Source organism: Contarinia nasturtii, unplaced genomic scaffold (genome assembly GCF_009176525.2).
Source record: "Contarinia nasturtii isolate CC-2019 unplaced genomic scaffold, AAFC_CNas_1.1 Cnas_scaffold_3175, whole genome shotgun sequence".
NCBI lineage: Eukaryota > Metazoa > Arthropoda > Insecta > Diptera > Cecidomyiidae > Contarinia > Contarinia nasturtii.
Window position 1 is genome coordinate 469,474 of NW_022200487.1, and position 19,456 is coordinate 488,929.

Below are 19,456 nucleotides of genomic sequence, written 5' to 3' on the forward strand. Positions count from 1 at the left end.
ACATATATTTCTGTTTCCATGATCATCATTGTCATTTGAAAATCTCATAGTACATATTAGAATTAATTTGAATGATAATAATGGAACAGAATGGAAAATGAATCTTAGACATTTCAATTACCTTTTATTATTATAACGGTTGGCGGTCGTTTGTGTGCTTCTGTTTTCATAATTTTTGGTTCGCTGGTCTCAACTTCTTGTAGTTCTTCATTAGAGGGCGGTTGGGATTCGGTGGTTGGTGTTTCTTCGGTGGCTTCAGCATCATTGAAAATTCTCGATTCAGCAGTCGTGGTTGATTCAAGATTTCCTTGATTTTCTCGTACGGCTACAGGTAAGACAAGTAATTGTCCAAATGGACGCCAGCCTTGCGGTGGATATGCCTGTGGTGGTTGTGGAATCAATATAGGACCAGGTGCACTTTTCGTTAGTTCGGTAGTTGCTTCTGCACTGTCATTTTGAGACTCTTCGTTTGGAATTTTTCCCAATTCAGTTTGAAACGGAACTTCACCATCGGTTTGACGAGCCGATGCACGAACCAGTTGAACTTGGCGATATCTCACAGGTTCTGCCAGTGCATTACACAAAACGGCACTCAAAAATAAGATGATTATTGTTTTCATTTTTACTTGTGGTCAATTTGGTTGACTGGTTGAAATAAAACTGATATCGACAGTTGGTGTTTCGTTGCTTTTATAGCATTTTTTTCTCAGTCAATGGTTTTGCCATTAATATTCCGGTAATGCATTTTCATGTCATTCAATTACTTCTATAGAACGAACATTTATGTAAACTATCACCGAGGTTATCGATCAACATTGGCCGAATTTAATTAAGAATATTATTACACATATTTAATTCATAAAAAAACAACAAAATATACATTGTGTCACGTGAATTAAACCATTCGATCGATATTTATGCTTCCAAATTTTACACTTGAACATTTTAAATGTATATAATAAAGTTGTTACCTTAAAAGATGTGTAAAAAACGCACTGTTTTTGAACACGATTAGGGAAGTTCAAGAGTAAACTATTTGAATACAATTAAAAACTATTTTTGAATAATTTATGACCAAGTCACGTCTCGATGTACTTGATAGATTTGTTAGCACAAATTTAGATAAGGAAAAATTCAAAATTCACAATTCTTATTGATACATATAAAGGAAAAACACATAGATATTTCGCCAGCTGGGGTTGGGATATTAATTGATACAAAATATTAAAAAAAAAGAATATTCAATATTGAGATTATTACAACATTGAAAGTTGTGCTTCTTTCGCGGATAAATGGAAACGCTTCTTGCATATAAATAAGCAATGATAATCGGAAACAACAAAAAAAAACCATAGTGAGACAAGTAACAGTCATGAAATGAAGCAATCGTCTTTTGTTGAGTGCTCACAAATACGCTAAAAGCAATACTAATAAGTAAATATTTTTCTGATTTCAGTTTTAAAATTTATAAACAAAGCGTTTTAAATTCGATCCAATATTTATTTGGGATAATTTTCTTCAAAATAATTATGTTTTAAAACTGAGTCCAGCTTATAATTGACTAGTTTGTAGCTCAATTTCATTGAGTTAGTCTTGGAATTTTTATTCCATTCAAAAAGACATATTTCTACAAATTTTTAAAATACTCATAACTTCTTTGCATTAGAATATTTGATTAAAATACTAGTTTTTATTGGTAATTTCTCCATATTTGTAACATCACAATAATGTATCACCAAAAATGAAAAAAATATAAACACAATTCAATTTAAATTGGCTTTTATGAATAAATGTCAATTATGAGAATTCAAATATTTTCCTCAACAATTGAAATGATGAAATTATATGTTAAATTATTAAACTTTTGTTCTTATATGGAAAAACGCAGCCCCCCTGACAATTCAATGGTAGTTCCATTAATGTATGGATTTTGGACAATTGATTGTACAAGATGAGCAAATTTGTCTGCATCACCGAATCTAAACGGACCAGTAATACAATCCTCGCTTATTGATTCCTCAAGTTCTTTTGGGAAATAGTTAATTATTGGGGGTTTTATGAAACCTGGTGATCACTTGCTAAAGACTGTGTCATAGTGTGAATAGCTCCAGAGACGGCTGCAATTGATGTTTGGCCCATTGTTCCGGGAATGCTTCCATACCTTAACTATTCTATTGACGATGACACCGCGGAAACCGCTTTAATCTGGCTTATTATTTGCAAACAATTTAGCAGTTAGGCGAATCACGCTGAAAATTCCCCCCACAGAAAAAAATTCCTACAGAAAAAAATCGAAATAATAAATGAAATGAATCTCTCGGAAATTGAATTTCACTATTTAACGTACCATTAATACATTTTCAAAGACTTTCAATAGTTTTGCTCGGTCGAGGTCAATATTATATGTAATATGGGCATCACTCAGACCAGCACAATTCACCAGTACATTAAGTTTGTCATATTTTTTAAGATATTTTAGGTTAGTTTCGGCATCTTACATCTGTCAGTACATTGTTTGTAGCTCAATCTTACTAAGGAAATGTTCAAATGTCACAAGAAACTTCATTTGACAAAAATGTTGTCAAAGCAATTTTTTTAAAATATTGGAAAGTTTACTAAAATGAACATAAATAAATACATAATACAGAAACCATTTTTGGTTGTTGGATTTCACACTTAATTTTATTTATGTCATTTAATACAAAAAAGTACATTTGAGTTTGACTTTTGTTCTTTATGCTTATATGAAAAAAGAAAAATTGATTTTAATGTTTATTAAATTATGCAATTAAATAAATCCAACTATAAATCCTTTACTTAAAATAAATAAAGAAATCTATTCCATATAGTCAAACCTCCGTAACCGCATTCAGTGTGTATATTTAATGCGTAAAAATGATTTCAATTTAAGCATATTATATAGTATAAATGAATGATAATAACTTGAATTCGTTATCTCAATTCAGTATTTTATTCAAAAATGCGATCCTTGAGAATAATTGGAGCCAAAAGTGACCAACCGTAGAGGGCAGCGCAAAGCCAGCTAGAGATAATTTTGATCCACATTGAGGCGGCATTCGTGTTTAATGTTTCGAGCGTGGAATTTGGCCTGAGAATAAAAAGAAACCCAGTCAATCCATTTAATTATTAATATTTTTATTGATTAACGCTGATTTATACTCACTGATACCAGTTAGTCAGAGTCATCATGATATACAGCGTGGCCGCAACGAAAACACCATGGAATAATGACCACGAATAAGCCACACCATTCTCTTCATTGTCGTAGACTTTTGCATCATTATCACCTGAATCGATCGGTTTGTGAGACTCTCCACTTTCTTTGGCTGTTAATACTGGTTAATTTAATCAATTTGGAAATGGCAAAAACGAATGTTTTGTGTGTGTTTGGTTTTAATTCGCGTATTTAAACAACAAAATATATGGAGAGAAAGAGAAAGGGAGACAAATGTTGAAAGTTAAATAAAGAAGAGATTTTTTTCGTTCAACGACACTGTATTTGGTTATCGGTTTATGATATTCAATTAGTACGTGTTACATAAACTACACCAAGAATGAAATGAATGATTGAAGCCAAGAAAAAAAGGAAATCAATGAAATGGCATTTACTCGATTGATAAACAAAATTTTAATGATGATTTTCCTCTCCATGTATTTTAATGAAAAACGCAATAATGATGAAAAAATATATATACTATATATACCTTGCTTTTCAACATCGGGTACGGTTATTTCTGATACCTAGGGATAATCATAAAAAGAATGAAAAAAAAATGGAAATTATTAATAAATATGTTATGGAACAGAATGGAAAATGAAATTATAAAAGAAAGTATATAGTTTAATTGAGATCATAGTGTTGAGATCGTTGATTACCCAATCATCTCTCACTCACTCAGTCACACATTCATTTGGCCAGACACACACTCTCTCTATTTCACATATATTTCTGTTTCCATGATCATTAGGGTGGATGAATTTTTCTCGATTCGGCTCTACAGCCCAGAGTAGTTGTATAAGCATGAGCTGATTCCAAAACAGCCATTTTTTGATGGGTTTATATGTCATGTAGGGTGGCGACTTGAACGAGAGGGTGGCGACAACTTTTTCAAAAAAATCGAAAAAAATGTGATTTTTAGTAATAACAATTTTGGTTTATTTTTCACATTTCTACGCTTAAATTCATCTTATTTCATCGATTAAGACCATTTTAGTCTTTATAATATAAACTATCAAATAGCCAAATTATAAAAATTTACTAATCCAGGTAAAATCTTCAAAAATCTGTAAAAACCAGAAAATTTAAAGAATTTCGATAGTCAACTAATTCGAATTTTTAGTAACGACCATAGCAATGGCTATCATAGCTTGATAGGACTATGTCCAAAGATTACTGAGCCATGCTGATAACTGACAATGAGCTGGGATCTGTACGTCTAAGTTTTTTTTATTTAAGAACTGGTATTTTCCGGTTGAAATAAAATTGTCAATATTGAGTCAAAATTGAAAACTTTGTTCGAGAGACATTCTCTATTTTCATTGGAATGACTCAAAATCTACCTAGATCATTTGGAGAAATTCCTAAAGATTTGCAACGTTTTGTGATGAGTTGAATTCTAAAAGAGTGTTTTCCGTTAGTGTTTCAATGTGGCCTTTTGGATTTTTTATCCTTGTACTGAAACAAACATAGGGCTTTATTGTAATTACGGAGTTGAACTGTATGACGTTAGATTTATCTACATTGATTTCTTTTAACGATAGAAGGGTAAATTTGGCAATAAAATCACCATTCAAAAAATATCGGATGCTATATAAGAAGAAAAATGAAGAAAGTGGTCTTTTTTTAGTCGAAGTTTTGAATATACACCACCATAATTTTTATACCACGAGATTGTTTCAAGTGTTTATTATGGCATTGGATCGCTATGGACTTCAGCATTACAGTTTAGGAATTGAAAATATTATCGGTAATGTGACCTCAGTGTTGATTTATCTCATACTGTCTTTGGTCAATATTGACCATCTTCTTTCAACCGGTATTTAAAAAAACTCCGTTGTGCTGGGATCCAACTGAGCATGATTTTAGTAACCCGTATTAGAAGGATTCACGATTCATGTACACTCGGCACATCTTCGCTGCTTAGGCGAATATCAGCAGTAGAATTCACTGCAACATGGTCAAAAAACATCAAGTAGCCATGTACATATGTACATTTTTCATTCTCTTTTGTGCGAACTTTCTTTGGTGCATTAGATACACGACAATTCGCAGTGAACTCAAAGTCTGATATTCCGTAAAGCAGCGATGATGTGCCGAGTGTACACGAATCGTCATTACTAAAAATTCAAATTGTTTGACTAGTGAAAGTAATTAATTTTGCTGGTTTTTAACGATTTTTAAAAGTTGTTACCTGGATTAGTAAATCTGTATAATTTGGCCATTTGATGGTTTATAAAGACTAAAATGGTCTTAATCGATGAAATAAGATCAATTTGAGCGTAGAAATGTGGAAAATAAACCAATTTTGGTTATTACTAAAAATCACATTTTTTTCGATTTTTATGAAATAGTTGTCTTGACTCTCGATCAAGTCGCCACCCTATATGACATATAACTCCATCAAAAAATGGCTGTTTTGGAATCAGCTAATGCTTATACAACTACTCTGGGCTGTAGGCTTTGATACTTAAATTTTTTCGAAAAAGTCATCCACCCTAATGATCATCGTCATTTGAAAATCTTATAGTACATATTAGAATTATTTTGAATGATGAAATATGTTACAGAATGGATAAGGAATTGTAGAGTAATAGAATAGTATTTTTTAAGTAAGCTTTTATTTCTGATACCTTTGAAGCCGATTTCAATGAGCTGTACAACAAACATACCATCCAAATAATCAAACCAACAATGCTTGTTTTGTCAAACGTAATCTGAAAGAGTGAAACAAATGAGAAAGATTTGATTTTGAAAAAAATATTTTTAGATCTTACTTTTCAATCGCATTGAAAACAAATACTTTAAATATTATAATCGAATATAATTAGTAGTTTTACCTTACTATTGCCACCTGATGGAAATATTTGGGAGTGACACTTTTCGTTTGGGTTGTTGGCAAGTGCAGACCATGTCAAATAAACAACATACAATGTTACCTAAGGAGAGAATCACAAAAGGAAATAGATTGAATTAATTTAAAATAATCGTAAAACAATCAATATTACAATTCAATACAATTAATAAAATAATGTTACCACTGAACTCTGTAGTAAGCCAGAACGACTGATTCGCTCCTGTACTTGTGGCATGATTGAAAGAACGCTTACGCAGAGGCACAAAATCAAATTAAAAGTGATAAAGAAACGATTTAAACCACAATCATAGTACGTGTACAATAGAACGATGCCAGTAATAGCCAAAAGATATTGAATAGCAGTTGCAGACAACAATGCACAATACCATCCACGTGATTCATTTTCTTCGTAATTTGCTGTATATACAGTGTAAAATAGATTAGTATTTAAATGTTTACATAACTTATGATTTTACTCACCAACCCAAGTCTCAGCCCAAGAATGAGCAAAGTCGACTAATAAAACGAGTTGTACCTGTAAAACATGATTATATCAATTAAAAAAGCGCCAAAACAATCATACCTGACTAATTATAATTAACAAACGGTTGTTCTAGCTAAGTAAACTAAGCAGTTGAGTAACTGAATATACATACCAAAATAAAAATAACACCACCAATCAAGCCAACCTATGAATCAGAGAAGAAAATAGAATTGATTGAAATTAATAAACATGTAATGGAACGTATAGGAATGTAGTGGAAAAATTATCGAAAGAATGTATTGCATTTCTTCATAAAATGAATAGTAATTTTTACCAACCCACATCCAAGCTGTGCCAAATTCTCCATTTGGAATGAAAAATGCACCAACCGCAATTGCAATCACAATCTAAAATTTAAAATAAATCATTATTTTTTAAAAAGCTAAAAAAGTTCTTCCATTTTCTGAGAGAGGATTCTTTCAAAATCGCAGAGAGGATAATTTTCAGTGAGGCTCAATTATAATTGCTTTTATAAAAGCATCAAAATTTCATCTTTAATAAATTCAATCTTACGAGATATTTAATGCCCCAAAAACCATTCTGGATTCCTGCACGTGCATCCCGACTTGATTTTGCGCCGACCATAATCATAGCCATCAACGCAAAGAAACATGTTAACGCAAAACATATACGATATACTGCCAAATATCCAATCGCCACAGAACAGTCAGCCGTTATTTGATTTGGTAAAAAGTACGCTGAATTTGCCGTGGAATTTTTACAAAATGGCACACTTTTCAGCCAATCTTGCATCCCCGGAGCAAGCGCAATTCCAGAAATAATAGCTCCAACAAGCAACATAATCGCATACATTAATCGCGTTGAAGTACTATTACGACAAGAAGGACATGCCGCACAGCATAACGAACATGCAGTACCCGTACAACAGCAAGCCAGCTGAAAATAAAATACAATCGAAATAATAAATGTAATTACGACATTATATAGCAGCGCAATGAATCATCTAATGATATGTATACACATGTATGTGTATTATCGATTTTTCAACGCTCTTTGTAACCGTGGGGAAATTTACTAATTTAATTTCTATCAATTGAATTTAAAATAGACAGGAATATGTGAATAAATTTACAGATAAAAGTTGATAAATGTTCAAAACATATCAACATTTAATGCGTAATACCCAGAAATCTGAGAAAAATTATATCTAGTCGATTATTTTTCTCTCAATAAGTCTTTGTCATAATGTGTAAAATACCTGTGCAACTGATGCAATGCCTAAAACGGCTCCCATCCTCAGTTAATTGAATATCGAAATGTATTTGTTTTATTTTTTTTTTCTGCCAGTAGATATCGTCTTGATAGCGCGATAAGTATGATGTGAATACTAAAAATATCGTTGAGAAAAATACAAATTGTTCTATCGTATGAGCAAAAAAATGGACGTAGTTCACGCTGGAGTTTATACGACTGACATTGATGTTGTTTTTATTTTGTCTCAATGTTTTTCTCTTTCTTAATTTATCGTTCCAACTTCCATGCAGTTTCGTTTTTCCAAAGATGGCGCTGATGAAAGAAAATGTTGTGCTAGAAAAAAACTTGGATGTTTTGTATATTGTTTATTCCGTTGTTGTTTTATAATTTTTCTTATTATTAATCTATCTATTATTTTTCTAGACAGGAAAACTTATTTAAAATTGGTGAAACTAATCGATTATTAATCAAAATTCTCTCCGTACGTATTCATATAAGAATTGCTATAATTTCCAGATATCTATATGTATATGTGTCACACACTTCACATTGATTAACAAGTTCATACGAGAGCTGTCTCGCAATTTCAATCTTATCGCCCGAAAAAATTTCAGTTTTAATTTTTGCTTTGCCACTCATACAGGAATTCAGTATATCATATCAATTCACGATTATTTCATTCGATTGCCTGTTTTTTGTTATTAATAAGTTTGTCTATTGCTTGTGAATTGAAATCAAGTGAACGCACCATTTATTTCAATATCTAGAAAAATTCTCTTTTTGCATTTATCCCTTTTAGTCGAGGAAAAGAATTTATTATTGTTATCGACAGTATAGTTTGTGAATTTGAATTAACTTATAAAAGAAAATGGCCAGTATTTTTGGAAACGTTGAAGTTGGACCCAAAATCGAGGTTTTTGCACTAACAAAATCCTTTACAGAGGATACAAGCTCATGTAAAGTAAATCTGAGTGTTGGAGGTAAGTCGTGTACGCCAATTTATACACACATGTGTGTATTCTTCGTCCCTTGTATATAATCAAGGAACTTTCTAAAAATGTGAATTAAAGTCCTACCGAATTAGATTAAATTATAAATAAACTGATTTCAAATCAAAGGTCATAGTCAAGGTCACTTATCACGTACATTTATACTCATTCATCTAAGATGATAAATATGATCTTTGTTTCGTTTCTATTACGTAACCAGATTTTTCATCTCATTAGATAGGTTTTCACTGGTTTAACTTGGTTTCGTACTTGCCAACATATTTTAGGTTTTGCACATGTGGTTTAAATATAAATGTCCAATTTCTGGAAAATGTCACTGGAATCATATTAAATAATATGTACGAAACGATAACCAACAATTTGAGAAGTACACTCGGAATATGTTTGTCATATATTTGTGTACATGGGAATAAAAGTGGCAATACAAAAACGGAATCTGAAGAACGTTACATAATTTTTTTTTACATAGTACAACTCTATACAAAAAAAATGTATGTAACGTTCTTCAGATTCCGTTTTTGAATTGCCATATTTATTCTTACGGACACATTTATTTGTATATTTTTATTGAGATCAATTGACGTTAATTATTGAAAGCAAACATTCTTCGTTCGGCACTATACAAATAATCATAGTATATGTACATAAAGCTGATTACAATTGTTATCAAGTGGATTTCATCCAATGTATGAACTATGAGTATTTTGTAAATTGTGTTGATTTGTTGAGTAGTTAAAATTTAATTATCGGCTTCGAATAAAAAATGAGCTGATAAATGAATCTCTTGGTGTCTTTTCAACAAGCGATAACTTTGTCAGACTGAAATAGACTCACTAATATAATAGAAAGCGCTCATTTGCTCATTTTTAGACCATCACGAACAATTTAATCAAATTCATATCTTCTTTCAAAATATTCAAATCAAAAATACATCCACAGAATCCACAAATTATATTATTTTACTTTTCCGCACTTCTTGTGTGAAAAAGGTATTTTTTGAGCACGTTTTGTCTCGTTCTCATTTTTTAAATTTTCCATGCACACGTAGTGTGAAGGGAAAAGTATCGTAATGGGGCTTAAAAATAAAAATTCTTAAAATGATGATGATCTTTTCTGGGTTTAGGATGAAAAATTAATCGATTTGAGACCAGGGTCTATTCCACGTTGTACGTGACCGTTTTTGTTGTCAATATACGTACTTTTGTCTAGTTGTGACAGATCGAAATAAATGTTCAGTACTGCATCTTATTTTTTAATATAGCTTGGTATTTTTTTTGCACTAGATCTTATTACTGACATTGAAATTATTTAGTACTTTCCCTATTGCCATTAAACATGATTGCTCTGATTGCACGCAGTTATTTTGGTCGGCCATAGCGGTCCGTAATGGTTACATATAAGAGAATTGAACTTAAATCTCTTCAATATTTAAAGAAATAAACAAAGGGTGGGAAACTTCGTCTTACAGAGTAAGACTTTTTATTTAAACTCAAACATGACAACACACTCAAATGTTGATTTTCATGTTAATTTTTTTTTATTTGTGTTTATTTTTTTTAGCATATAGAACGCCAGATGGACGGCCTTGGGTTCTACCTGTTGTTAAGAAGACAGAAATCCAAGTGGCTGAATGTGAAAATATAAATCACGAATATTTGCCGGTTACGGGTTTGGAGAGTTTTACAAAAGCCTCAGTTTCTTTATTGCTTGGAGAAGATTCGCCAGCTATTAAAGAGAATCGTGCTGTTGGAGTTCAAGCTTTATCTGGCACAGGTAATAATTCAAATGGGACAGGTGACGGTTGAAATACGAACGAATAGAATTTGCTTCGTTGAACGTTCTTTATTAATTTTACATCGTTTCATATTATATCAACAGGGGCATTAAGAATCGGCGCCGAATTTTTATTTAGCAAATTGGGCCGCAGAGTTGTCTACTACTCAAATCCAACTTGGGGTAAGGTTACGATACTCTGAATTTGGAAGAGAAAAAAATATAAAATGAAATCTTCAATCTGTGATTTCGGTAGAAAACCATCATAAAGTGTTTGCTGGTGCTGGTTTTACTGATATTCGACAATATAAATATTGGAATGCACAAACGCGTGGAATTGATATGGATGGTCTGCTTGACGATTTGAAAAACGCTCCCGAAGGTGCTGTTATTATTTTACATGCTTGTGCACATAATCCAACCGGCTGTGATCCTACAAAAGAACAATGGACACAAATTGCTGATGTTATGGAGGTATTTATTTCAATTTTATTGCCATTTGTTGTACACTTGAATAAAGAAAAACAAATATTAATTCAATTTCTCTTGTAGAGTAAAAAACTGTTCCCGTTTTTCGATTCTGCATACCAGGGTAAACAAAAAATTAATAAAGGTTAAAGGAAATTAGGATATTTATTATTTTTTATTATTTTTATGGCATACCAAGGCTTTGCAAGTGGTGATCCAGTACGCGATGCATTTGCTGTTCGGTATTTTGTATCTCGCGGTTTTGAATTGTTTTGTGCACAGTCTTATGCCAAAAATTTCGGTTTATATTGTGAGCGAGTTGGTAATTTAACCGTGGTGCAAAAAAATTCTTCAACCACTGCAGCTGTACTCTCCCAATTAACGCTGATAGTTCGTGCTATGTACAGTAATCCACCAGCATTCGGTGCCCGTATTGTTGAATCAATTTTGAACAGTCCAGTGTTGCGTAAGGAATGGTATGAATGCATCAAAATTATGTCATCGAGAATTTTGAAAATGCGTAAAGCATTGTACGAAGAATTGACGCGCTTAGGTACGCCGGGTGGTTGGAACCACATCACAGACCAAATTGGAATGTTTTCGTACACAGGATTGAATGGTGAGAGGAATGAATATACATTTAAATGGAATGATTCTGAACAATGAATTGTATTTTTATTTTCAGAAAAACAATGTCAGCTCTTAATTGATGAATTCCATATTTATTTACTGAAAACAGGGCGTATTAGTATGAGCGGCTTGAATGAAAACAACGTTGTTCATGTCGCGAAAGCAATTCATACTGCTGTTACAACAATTCAAAACTAAAATCTACTTCTTATAATAGTACAACAGACAACACACATTTGGTGATTATAAAGAAAAAATCGAAATATCAAACTTCATTTTGTGCAATGTTGCATTGCATATAACATTGGATGCATCGGTTTTCTTCTACTTCTTTTATTCTGTTTTTCAGTGGTCAATCAATTTAAAATGATTGAATCGCATTGATAAAAGACGAAAGTATTTCATTTTAACAAATTTCCACTTAACTTCAATATTTTAAAAAAATAAATTCTCGTTTCGTTCAGTCGATTATTTCAAAAGCATAAAAAACAAAAAAAAATTTAATCTTAGAAAAATCATGAGCATATAATGTTGTAAATACTAAAAAAAATCTAAATTGAGAAAATTCATAATTTTTTGTCATTGACAAAACTAAAAAATACGCATTTAAATTGTTTTTTCTTTTATCACAAAAAATTATATCGAATCCCACACAATACATATTTTTTTAGCAGTGACGCGTTGGTGATTATTGAATGAAAATTGAATACAACGAAGTGAAAAAAATGCAAAGCAATCAACTTTTACCTTATTAAAGTAACAATTACCAAATTGGTTTTTAAGTGAAACAAAACAGGACTCAGACAATATAATAAATACATCAATATTATGAAATCATTTTGATCAAAATTGTAAATGGAAAATATATATTGTAATTAAATCTTTAAACATTGTTTATTTTTACGACTCAGAGATGCGTTGGCTATCAATTTATACAAATCCATTGTCTATCAGTCACGTGATCGATCAATCAATGTAAAATTGTTCATATTCAGTTTGAAACATTCATATATCTGGCGGTTCAACAAGTCTTTAGCCTGACAAAAAAGTGTATCGACAATGTGAAATATTTCGAAATCAATGTTGCACCTATGCATAACCTATGCCAAATTGTCCCAGAAACCACATGCAGGTATGTTTTGCAAGAACCCAGCCCAAAAATTCCAAAAAATGACGATTTTCAAGGTTATTGTGTTTGAACAATATATAGTCAATATTTATAAACTTAAATCATCAGAACAGAACCTCAAAAACGTACTGCAAAAGAAAATTTTATGTCAAGTAATAAAATGGTACGAAATTTCATCGAAAAATCAAATGAATAATGATTGTCTCAAAATAGTGTTGCGCAAAGTTTCCACTTGCTAACAACGGTAACACAGCGGCAGTGCATGTCCAAAATTCATTTTATATACCCAATAGTGCATCGGAACCTCATCGGAATATACTAAAATAGCATATATTTACCCATTTTGGAAGGATATTTTGGCGTGAAAAACTATTTTGCTCTAACGAATTGGACAGCAGAATAATTTTAAAAACATTTGGTGGAGTAAAACAACTTTTTGTAATGAATTTTTCAAATTTTACGGAAAATTCAATTTTGTTACATTCAATATGTTTTGGTCATCGAAATTTTCACTTCTTTTCAATTAAGACATTTGTATACGTACTGTTCATAAGGAATATAACCTCTTGGGATGATAATGAGATTTAAGTGACACAATTATAACTTTTACGGCGAATATTGTAAGCGCTTTCAAGGTTTAGAGGCCTTGCATTCATTGATATGTTCTATGCGATTCGTTGTACTGCACTATCATCAAAGATTACATGTACATCTTACCGCAATGTCACAAATTGAGTAAAATTCATGAAAAGCGCCGATGCGGTAGAATTTTGACCATTTTATTCAATAAAGGACTGAAAATATGTAAATGTTCAGTATTTTTCTATGAAGTCTCTATTTGGTATCAACATGGGTACTAAACAGTAGCTTGTAGGAATTTTAACTTGATAAGAGAAACGTTTTTAGAGTCAGTATTTTTAGAAGTAATATTTTTAAACTGGAAAATGTGATATTTGTTGAACGGTGAAACTGTACTTTGTATAAAAATTATATTGAAAAATTAGAGATTAAAACAATGAACACAATCGATGTCTGCTACTCCGAAGTCGAAAAGGCTGGTGGCTGGATATTCGATCGGGTAGTGTTTCATTGTGAACGATATTCTACAAGAGGTTGTGATAATTTCAGTCTGTGATCAGACGGTGAATAAATAAATAAATAAATAAACATGAATGTATGACTTGCGATACTTCGTACACATTAATTTCAGACTTGATCATGTAACCTTTAATTTTCATAATTATTTGTTTAGAAATAAATCATTTGAAAATCTGAATTTTTCAGAATTTTCAATGAAATGATGCTCCATGGTAAAGGTACCAATTTTTGAGTTTGAATGAAATTTTCCTTTGCAATGTGTTGTTTGAGTTCTGTTCTGATGATTTAAGCATACAAACAATCGATCTTGGGAGTATAGTCAAGTTTTTTCTCAAACACAAAAGTTCAAAAAATCGACCATTTTTAGAACTTTTGGGAATTTTTAGATATCATGCGCGCAGTGTTTGGTTAAGATATCTGAAATGTATCTAGATACTTTTGAGACAGTATCTAAATTTTCCCAAATTCATGTAGATATTTTTAAGATTTTCATCTTATCTTTTTGATAAAAGATTGAAGTTGTCGGGTGTTTTTTGCGAATCGGACTTTTAATAAAAAAGCTATAATTTTGACGAATCTGGACATGAAATTGATCATTTTCGCTTCGATGAACAAATTCATCATACGTCAATTGATGATTTTTTAAAATAAATGACCAAAATATCTTATTATTTATCTTAAAAAATAAAGATAAGGTACTAAAAAAAGCCAAAAGATAAGATGATTTTTGTTTCTAAAATCATCTAACTAGATAAGATAAAAGATAGTATCTATCTTATCTTAATATCTCAAACGAGATAAAATATCTTAACCAAACACTGCATGCGTGAATCCAGTTTTCATTTTTTTTTGCAAAAAAAACACCTAGGCAAGATTCCCGGGACCATTTGGCATAGGTTATTCATAAGTGCACTTTATTTTTAAAAAAATCGATACACTCTAATATACAATTCAATTGATTGTCGTTCCTCTTTTCCACGTATTCACACCTGAATGGGCAACCGAGAAAATGACTGAAACTACACAAAATCCGGGTCCAAATTTGACTGTAAATTTGTGCATGGTAATGTTTGAATTTGCATTACAAATTGTCCTCTATAAGGACAGGGTACTTTTTAAAAATGTGTGACGCGATCTGGTTGTCAGGTGAAAGACTTATTGAACCGCCAGATATATACAAAATTTATATTCAAAATTCAAATTTTTCAACTCATTTAGATTGCTTAGACTCGGCAAAAAGCCAACATTTTATATGTTTATACATTTTGTATATATATGTAGCTTTCTTATTTGTCTTACGAGAAGCTTAGCGGCTGTGGTAGGTCAGCAACAAAACATTTCTTCATCTTCATAGTGAAAGAGAAAAGTTTTGCATGTTGTGTTATTCTTGGCACGAAATGTGCTTTATTCGTTAGTTCAACAACTGTACAATGAACTTTGACTTATAAGTGTAAGTTTTGACCCATTTTCTCAAAAATGAAAACGATCGTTGACCAATTTCCAAAAAAATGTTTTCACAATAAATGCAACTTCATAAACTAAAATGACATTTCTAAATAGAGGCTTTTATAGTTAAGAGAAAAGTTGATAAGGTCCAAAATGTTTGCTGAAATCGACAGTTTAAAACTTTTTATCGTTAACACTAAGAATGTTGCATTTAAATCATTTAATAAAAATGAATGTGCACCTAAGCGTATATCCTTATAACCTTATAACTATGATTTATAAATCACTTTTTTCATAACTTACAATTTTCTTTTTCATTTTGAAGTTTATTGTACGCATTTCTTACCTCTGTTTCTTAGTAAAAACCACAGCATATGCCGTTGGGTTATAAATTTCCTCAAATTCTATATGAACTTTGTTTAGTATTCTTTGGTAAAAGCAAAATGCACTTTATTTTATCAAACATAATGCATTTATTGATAATTTTTCGATAGACTATAGTGTTATATCTATTGAAAATATCGAGAGGAGAGTATGTTTTTATTCAGACATTACTCAGCTATAAGCGCTGAATAACATACTCTCTTCTCGAAATATTCAATAGATATAAGACTCATACATGAAAAATAATTTTTATTTTCTGCATAAAACTACCATGAAGTATACAATTATTGATGATCTGTCCAAAATGTCTCTTATAGTTCATTAAATAGCGATTTAGGTTTTTAATATTATTATTTCATCATTTGATTATAATAAGGATATAAAAATTCTTTTATTCAAGGAGAAATTGGTGATCTATAAAAAAGCGAGTAAAATTGCTTTTATTATTGTAAATATGTGCTACTTATTATTAATTAGAAATGTTTCTGTAATAAATAAAATACGTGAAATTAGATGAGCTTGCTCATACCAACGTACCGATATTTTGCAATAAACCATCTTCGCCGAGCAAACTGAGTCCAGGATTACCAGTATCTGGATCTTTGTAAAAACCATTTATCAATTTCTTTGTCCCGACTTTTTCACAGCTTGGCATCGATGGATTTATATTCATGTTGTTGAGATTAATGCTATTGTTATCAGTTAAATTACTAATGGTGTGGTTCGAGTAGTTGGTGTTATTGGTGATGGTAGTTGGGCTTTTGTTTTTGTTATTGTTTATATTTCTTTGGTCAGTTGATTGCATAAAATTGCCATTAAATGTATCCTTTTGAAAGAATAACGGAGCCTGGCTGAGTATTACGTGATCGGGCAGATGAAACGATTGATTGGCAATGTATATAGCAGTATTATTCGATGGAATAGACGTGGTATTTGTTGTTCGTTCAATATTTGGTGACGGTATTTGGTTGCACATGTTACGGTGATGAGTTTTTGGTATGGTGCCGGAGTTGATTGGTGTATTTTTTTTAAAAACAGATGAAATAAGTTTTGGTAATGTTCCAGTTTTCATGGAGTTATTTGAGTTACTTGATAATATTGCTATCGGCATTTGATTTGTTTCATTTGTCTGATGTGTAGATGGTACATGTGATTGTTGTTGTATTTGGTGTGGATTTTTATGATGATGTTGAAATTGTTCTATTTGATTCTGTTGGATGTCATGCGATTCTTCAGTGTTGGTGCTATGAATTTGTATATGATGGCTCGGAACTTGAATTAGATTCTGATTTGTATGAATATCAATCTCAAGCGCTTCCAGCTCACAGCTTAACTCCTTAACAATTTTTGACTTGGTCATTAACATTTGATCGGATGCATTCAATTCTTGTTCCGTTTTCACAAGCTCTGAATTACTTGTCTCAATATTTGTGTTAATTTGTTCGAGTGCTCTCCGCATTTCAGTTTCCGTAAGATTTGGATCGTCAAATTCATATTTACGGATTTTTGCATTTAAACGCACTAATAGCTCTTCTTCGCGTTGAATGTGCTTATTGATTGCAATAACTTTTTCGAGTAGTTCAATTTGTCCAGCTAAATGTTCATTTAGCGGTTTACGTGCATTTTCATTGGCGTTATCTTTATTTATCTTTTCCATTTTTTCGCAAAATTCCTTACGACTCTTGTGCTCGTCTATTAGTTTTTCCTCGCGACTTGTTGATTGATTTTTCTCTTTTTTACCTTTCTTCGTTGTTAGACGCTTACAAATGTCCTTCAATGATTTCGTATCCATTAGTTTGGCTGTGATGCAAGTTCTTTTACCATCATTGTTGTTATCGGCACTGCTTGTGCTGCTTCCATTCGTTAATTGAGATGAAAGACATACTTCAGGTGATGTTGCTATATCTTCTGTATTAACACCGCTATCGCTATTTCCAGGTGTCGTTATTACTTTATCAATTTCATCGATGCCGTTGGCATTGTTATTATTTGCACTCTGCTCACCACCATCTTCTGTATTTTCTCCACTATCTGCGTACACCTCCAATAAACCATTCAAATATGTTTCGAGCAAATAATTTTTGCCCATTCTATTTTCAACATGACGACGGTGCGTACGATGCTCATTTTCGAATGAGGCAATTTCGTTCTCTCGATCTCTGTTCGGATTTTCATCCAAATATTAAATGAATAAAAAAATAAAAGAGAAGAAAAAGAAAGATAAGAATTAGATATAGTTGCTTGAGTTGATGATTGTGACGTGAAATAAGTTATTTGAGCAAAATGAGCAATCGCCTCGTCCTATTCGTTAAAACTAAAATGAATAATGCAATCGTGTTCATTGGGCAATTTCTCCCCTTTCATTTGAAATTCGCATGTCAATTTTAATTTTTAAAATGGATGATGAAAAGAACTAATGAACTGTATGGAATACTTTTACCGTTTAATAGAAATAAACCAAACATGCGAAACAATTTATTGATGCATAGATGGATATTCAGTGGGCTTACCTCAATTTAGATAATTGCTGTTGAATAGTTTCACCTTGTTCCAGTATTAATTTCATTAATTGCTCGATTGATGCTCGTGATGATTTTGGATGGATGGTTTTGACATTCTTTGACCAGGTTTTTGCCGACCGATGTCGTCGGCGACGAACAATCGCACTGCCCGCTCTTGGCACTGGACTCTCTCTTCCGCTATCATATTCACCGTGATGAGACCGACTTCGAACATAATCAATCCGACGCAATGAAAATTGCACCTAATAAAATTGGAAATTGAAAACAAAGAATTCTATTTTATAAGATCTGTACTCAAGTTCTTTAATCTATGATTAAAATCTATCCTTTTTTTCCGCAATACTAAACACAATGCTTTCTTCTTCCTTTCGGAATAGAAATTGAAAAGTCTTCGAGTCTTAATGGGGTTTTATGTAAGTATTTTATGCTTTAAGTGATTAAATTTACAACTTTTATTGGCAATAAGGTTGCATAACGAAACCGTAAAATGTGTTTTATTTTTCATTCATTTTGTTGAAAATGCCAAATGAAATAACATTTTGATTTACGTAATGTTTTACATTTAAAAAGTGACTCAAAAAATACATTTCATAGTCAAGAAAAGAAATGTAAGAAAATCATGAGAACTAAGCTCTCGATACATGTTTTTGATGCCTGAATTAAATAACTTAGTTTTGATCCGGTTTGTCAAACGTTTTGCCATTCAACTTTTAACAAAGTATTTCATTCTTGTGAATTGATTCTTTTTCTAGTTCTTTTCCCTATTGTGAATTTATGGGGCACAAATTTAATTTTTTTATATCAAACTGACCACAAAATAATACGGCAGAGCGAAACCAATTTGAACACAAAAAAATCCAATAATGGACTTTTATAAATGTTATTCTTATGAGTAACAATAAACTTAATCAAGGTAGAAATTAAGGGTGGTGGTGAGGGGTTTGATTGAAAAAAAAAAAAAAAAAAATCGAAAGGCGTAAACCAAAATACAAATTTTTTTCTAGTGTAAAATAAGGGGTTTTTGTTTCCGCTCGGAAAAAAATTTATTAGGAGGTGGAGAATAGACTGGCCCCCAAAACACAAAAGTTGAAATTTTTTTGCTCTTACCTCGGAATACTTTTCCATATGGTGTGCAAATAACG

General features: G+C 31.6%; 4 protein-coding genes and 1 pseudogene across 7 annotated transcripts in view; 1 reads left to right on the plus strand and 4 right to left on the minus strand.

The window, feature by feature from the left end:
- The window catches only part of LOC116349907 (adenomatous polyposis coli protein-like), a 1,637-nt gene extending 963 nt beyond the window's left edge, over window positions 1–674 (minus strand). Inside the window, exon 1 of the mRNA XM_031781551.1 lies at window positions 122–674. Coding sequence (XP_031637411.1) covers window positions 122–620 — 499 coding nt within the window. The 5' untranslated portion in view covers window positions 621–674. The remainder of the gene's footprint in view (window positions 1–121) is intronic.
- Window positions 675–1,485: 811 nt separating this feature from the next.
- On the minus strand, window positions 1,486–2,480 carry LOC116349838 (annotated as a pseudogene).
- Window positions 2,481–2,915: 435 nt separating this feature from the next.
- On the minus strand, window positions 2,916–8,128 carry LOC116349850 (probable serine incorporator). 2 transcript variants are annotated; one of them, XM_031781451.1, is made up of 11 exons: window positions 7,859–8,128; window positions 7,153–7,536; window positions 6,918–6,986; window positions 6,752–6,784; window positions 6,576–6,630; window positions 6,277–6,512; window positions 6,079–6,177; window positions 5,872–5,955; window positions 3,726–3,762; window positions 3,185–3,356; window positions 2,916–3,109 (listed from the first exon to the last, which is right to left on the minus strand). In XM_031781451.1, the coding sequence occupies exons 1-11, from the start codon at window positions 7,892–7,894 to the stop codon at window positions 2,971–2,973; spliced, it is 1,344 nt and encodes a 447-aa protein (XP_031637311.1). In that variant the 5' UTR covers window positions 7,895–8,128; the 3' UTR covers window positions 2,916–2,970. The 2 variants fall into 2 exon arrangements, with proteins under 2 accessions (XP_031637311.1, XP_031637312.1); XM_031781452.1 differs by having other exon boundaries at window positions 3,185–3,347; window positions 7,859–8,125.
- Window positions 8,129–8,379: 251 nt separating this feature from the next.
- On the plus strand, window positions 8,380–12,623 carry LOC116349851 (aspartate aminotransferase, cytoplasmic). Of its 3 annotated transcripts, none has more exons than XM_031781454.1 (8): window positions 8,380–8,504; window positions 8,654–8,834; window positions 10,425–10,637; window positions 10,743–10,820; window positions 10,894–11,111; window positions 11,190–11,229; window positions 11,305–11,724; window positions 11,791–12,366. In XM_031781454.1, the coding sequence occupies exons 2-8, from the start codon at window positions 8,723–8,725 to the stop codon at window positions 11,931–11,933; spliced, it is 1,224 nt and encodes a 407-aa protein (XP_031637314.1). In that variant the 5' UTR covers window positions 8,380–8,504; window positions 8,654–8,722; the 3' UTR covers window positions 11,934–12,366. The 3 variants fall into 3 exon arrangements, with proteins under 3 accessions (XP_031637314.1, XP_031637313.1, XP_031637315.1); XM_031781453.1 differs by adding an exon at window positions 12,407–12,623 and having other exon boundaries at window positions 8,404–8,834; window positions 11,791–11,974; XM_031781455.1 differs by having other exon boundaries at window positions 8,404–8,562.
- Window positions 12,624–16,112: 3,489 nt separating this feature from the next.
- The window catches only part of LOC116349839 (probable WRKY transcription factor protein 1), a 23,543-nt gene continuing 20,199 nt past the window's right edge, over window positions 16,113–19,456 (minus strand). The window contains exons 2-3 of the mRNA XM_031781441.1: window positions 18,303–18,556; window positions 16,113–17,951 (exon numbers count right to left, since the gene is read on the minus strand). Of these exons, the coding sequence (XP_031637301.1) occupies window positions 16,316–17,951; window positions 18,303–18,556 (1,890 nt within the window). The 3' untranslated portion in view covers window positions 16,113–16,315. The remainder of the gene's footprint in view (window positions 17,952–18,302; window positions 18,557–19,456) is intronic.

Coding starts and splice junctions, on each gene's coding strand:
- LOC116349850 (XM_031781451.1), bottom strand. CDS start 7,894: ATGGGAGCCGTTTTAGGCATTGCATCAGTTGCACAG. Junction 6,631..6,751: donor GTGGTGTTATTTTTATTTTG/GTATGTATATTC, acceptor CATGTTTTACAG/GTACAACTCGTTTTATTAGT. Junction 6,513..6,575: donor TTGGGCTGAGACTTGGGTTG/GTGAGTAAAATC, acceptor CTGTATATACAG/CAAATTACGAAGAAAATGAA.
- LOC116349851 (XM_031781454.1), top strand. CDS start 8,723: ATGGCCAGTATTTTTGGAAACGTTGAAGTTGGACCCAAAATCGAGGTT. Junction 10,821..10,893: donor CTACTCAAATCCAACTTGGG/GTAAGGTTACGA, acceptor TGATTTCGGTAG/AAAACCATCATAAAGTGTTT. Junction 11,230..11,304: donor TTTCGATTCTGCATACCAGG/GTAAACAAAAAA, acceptor TGGCATACCAAG/GCTTTGCAAGTGGTGATCCA.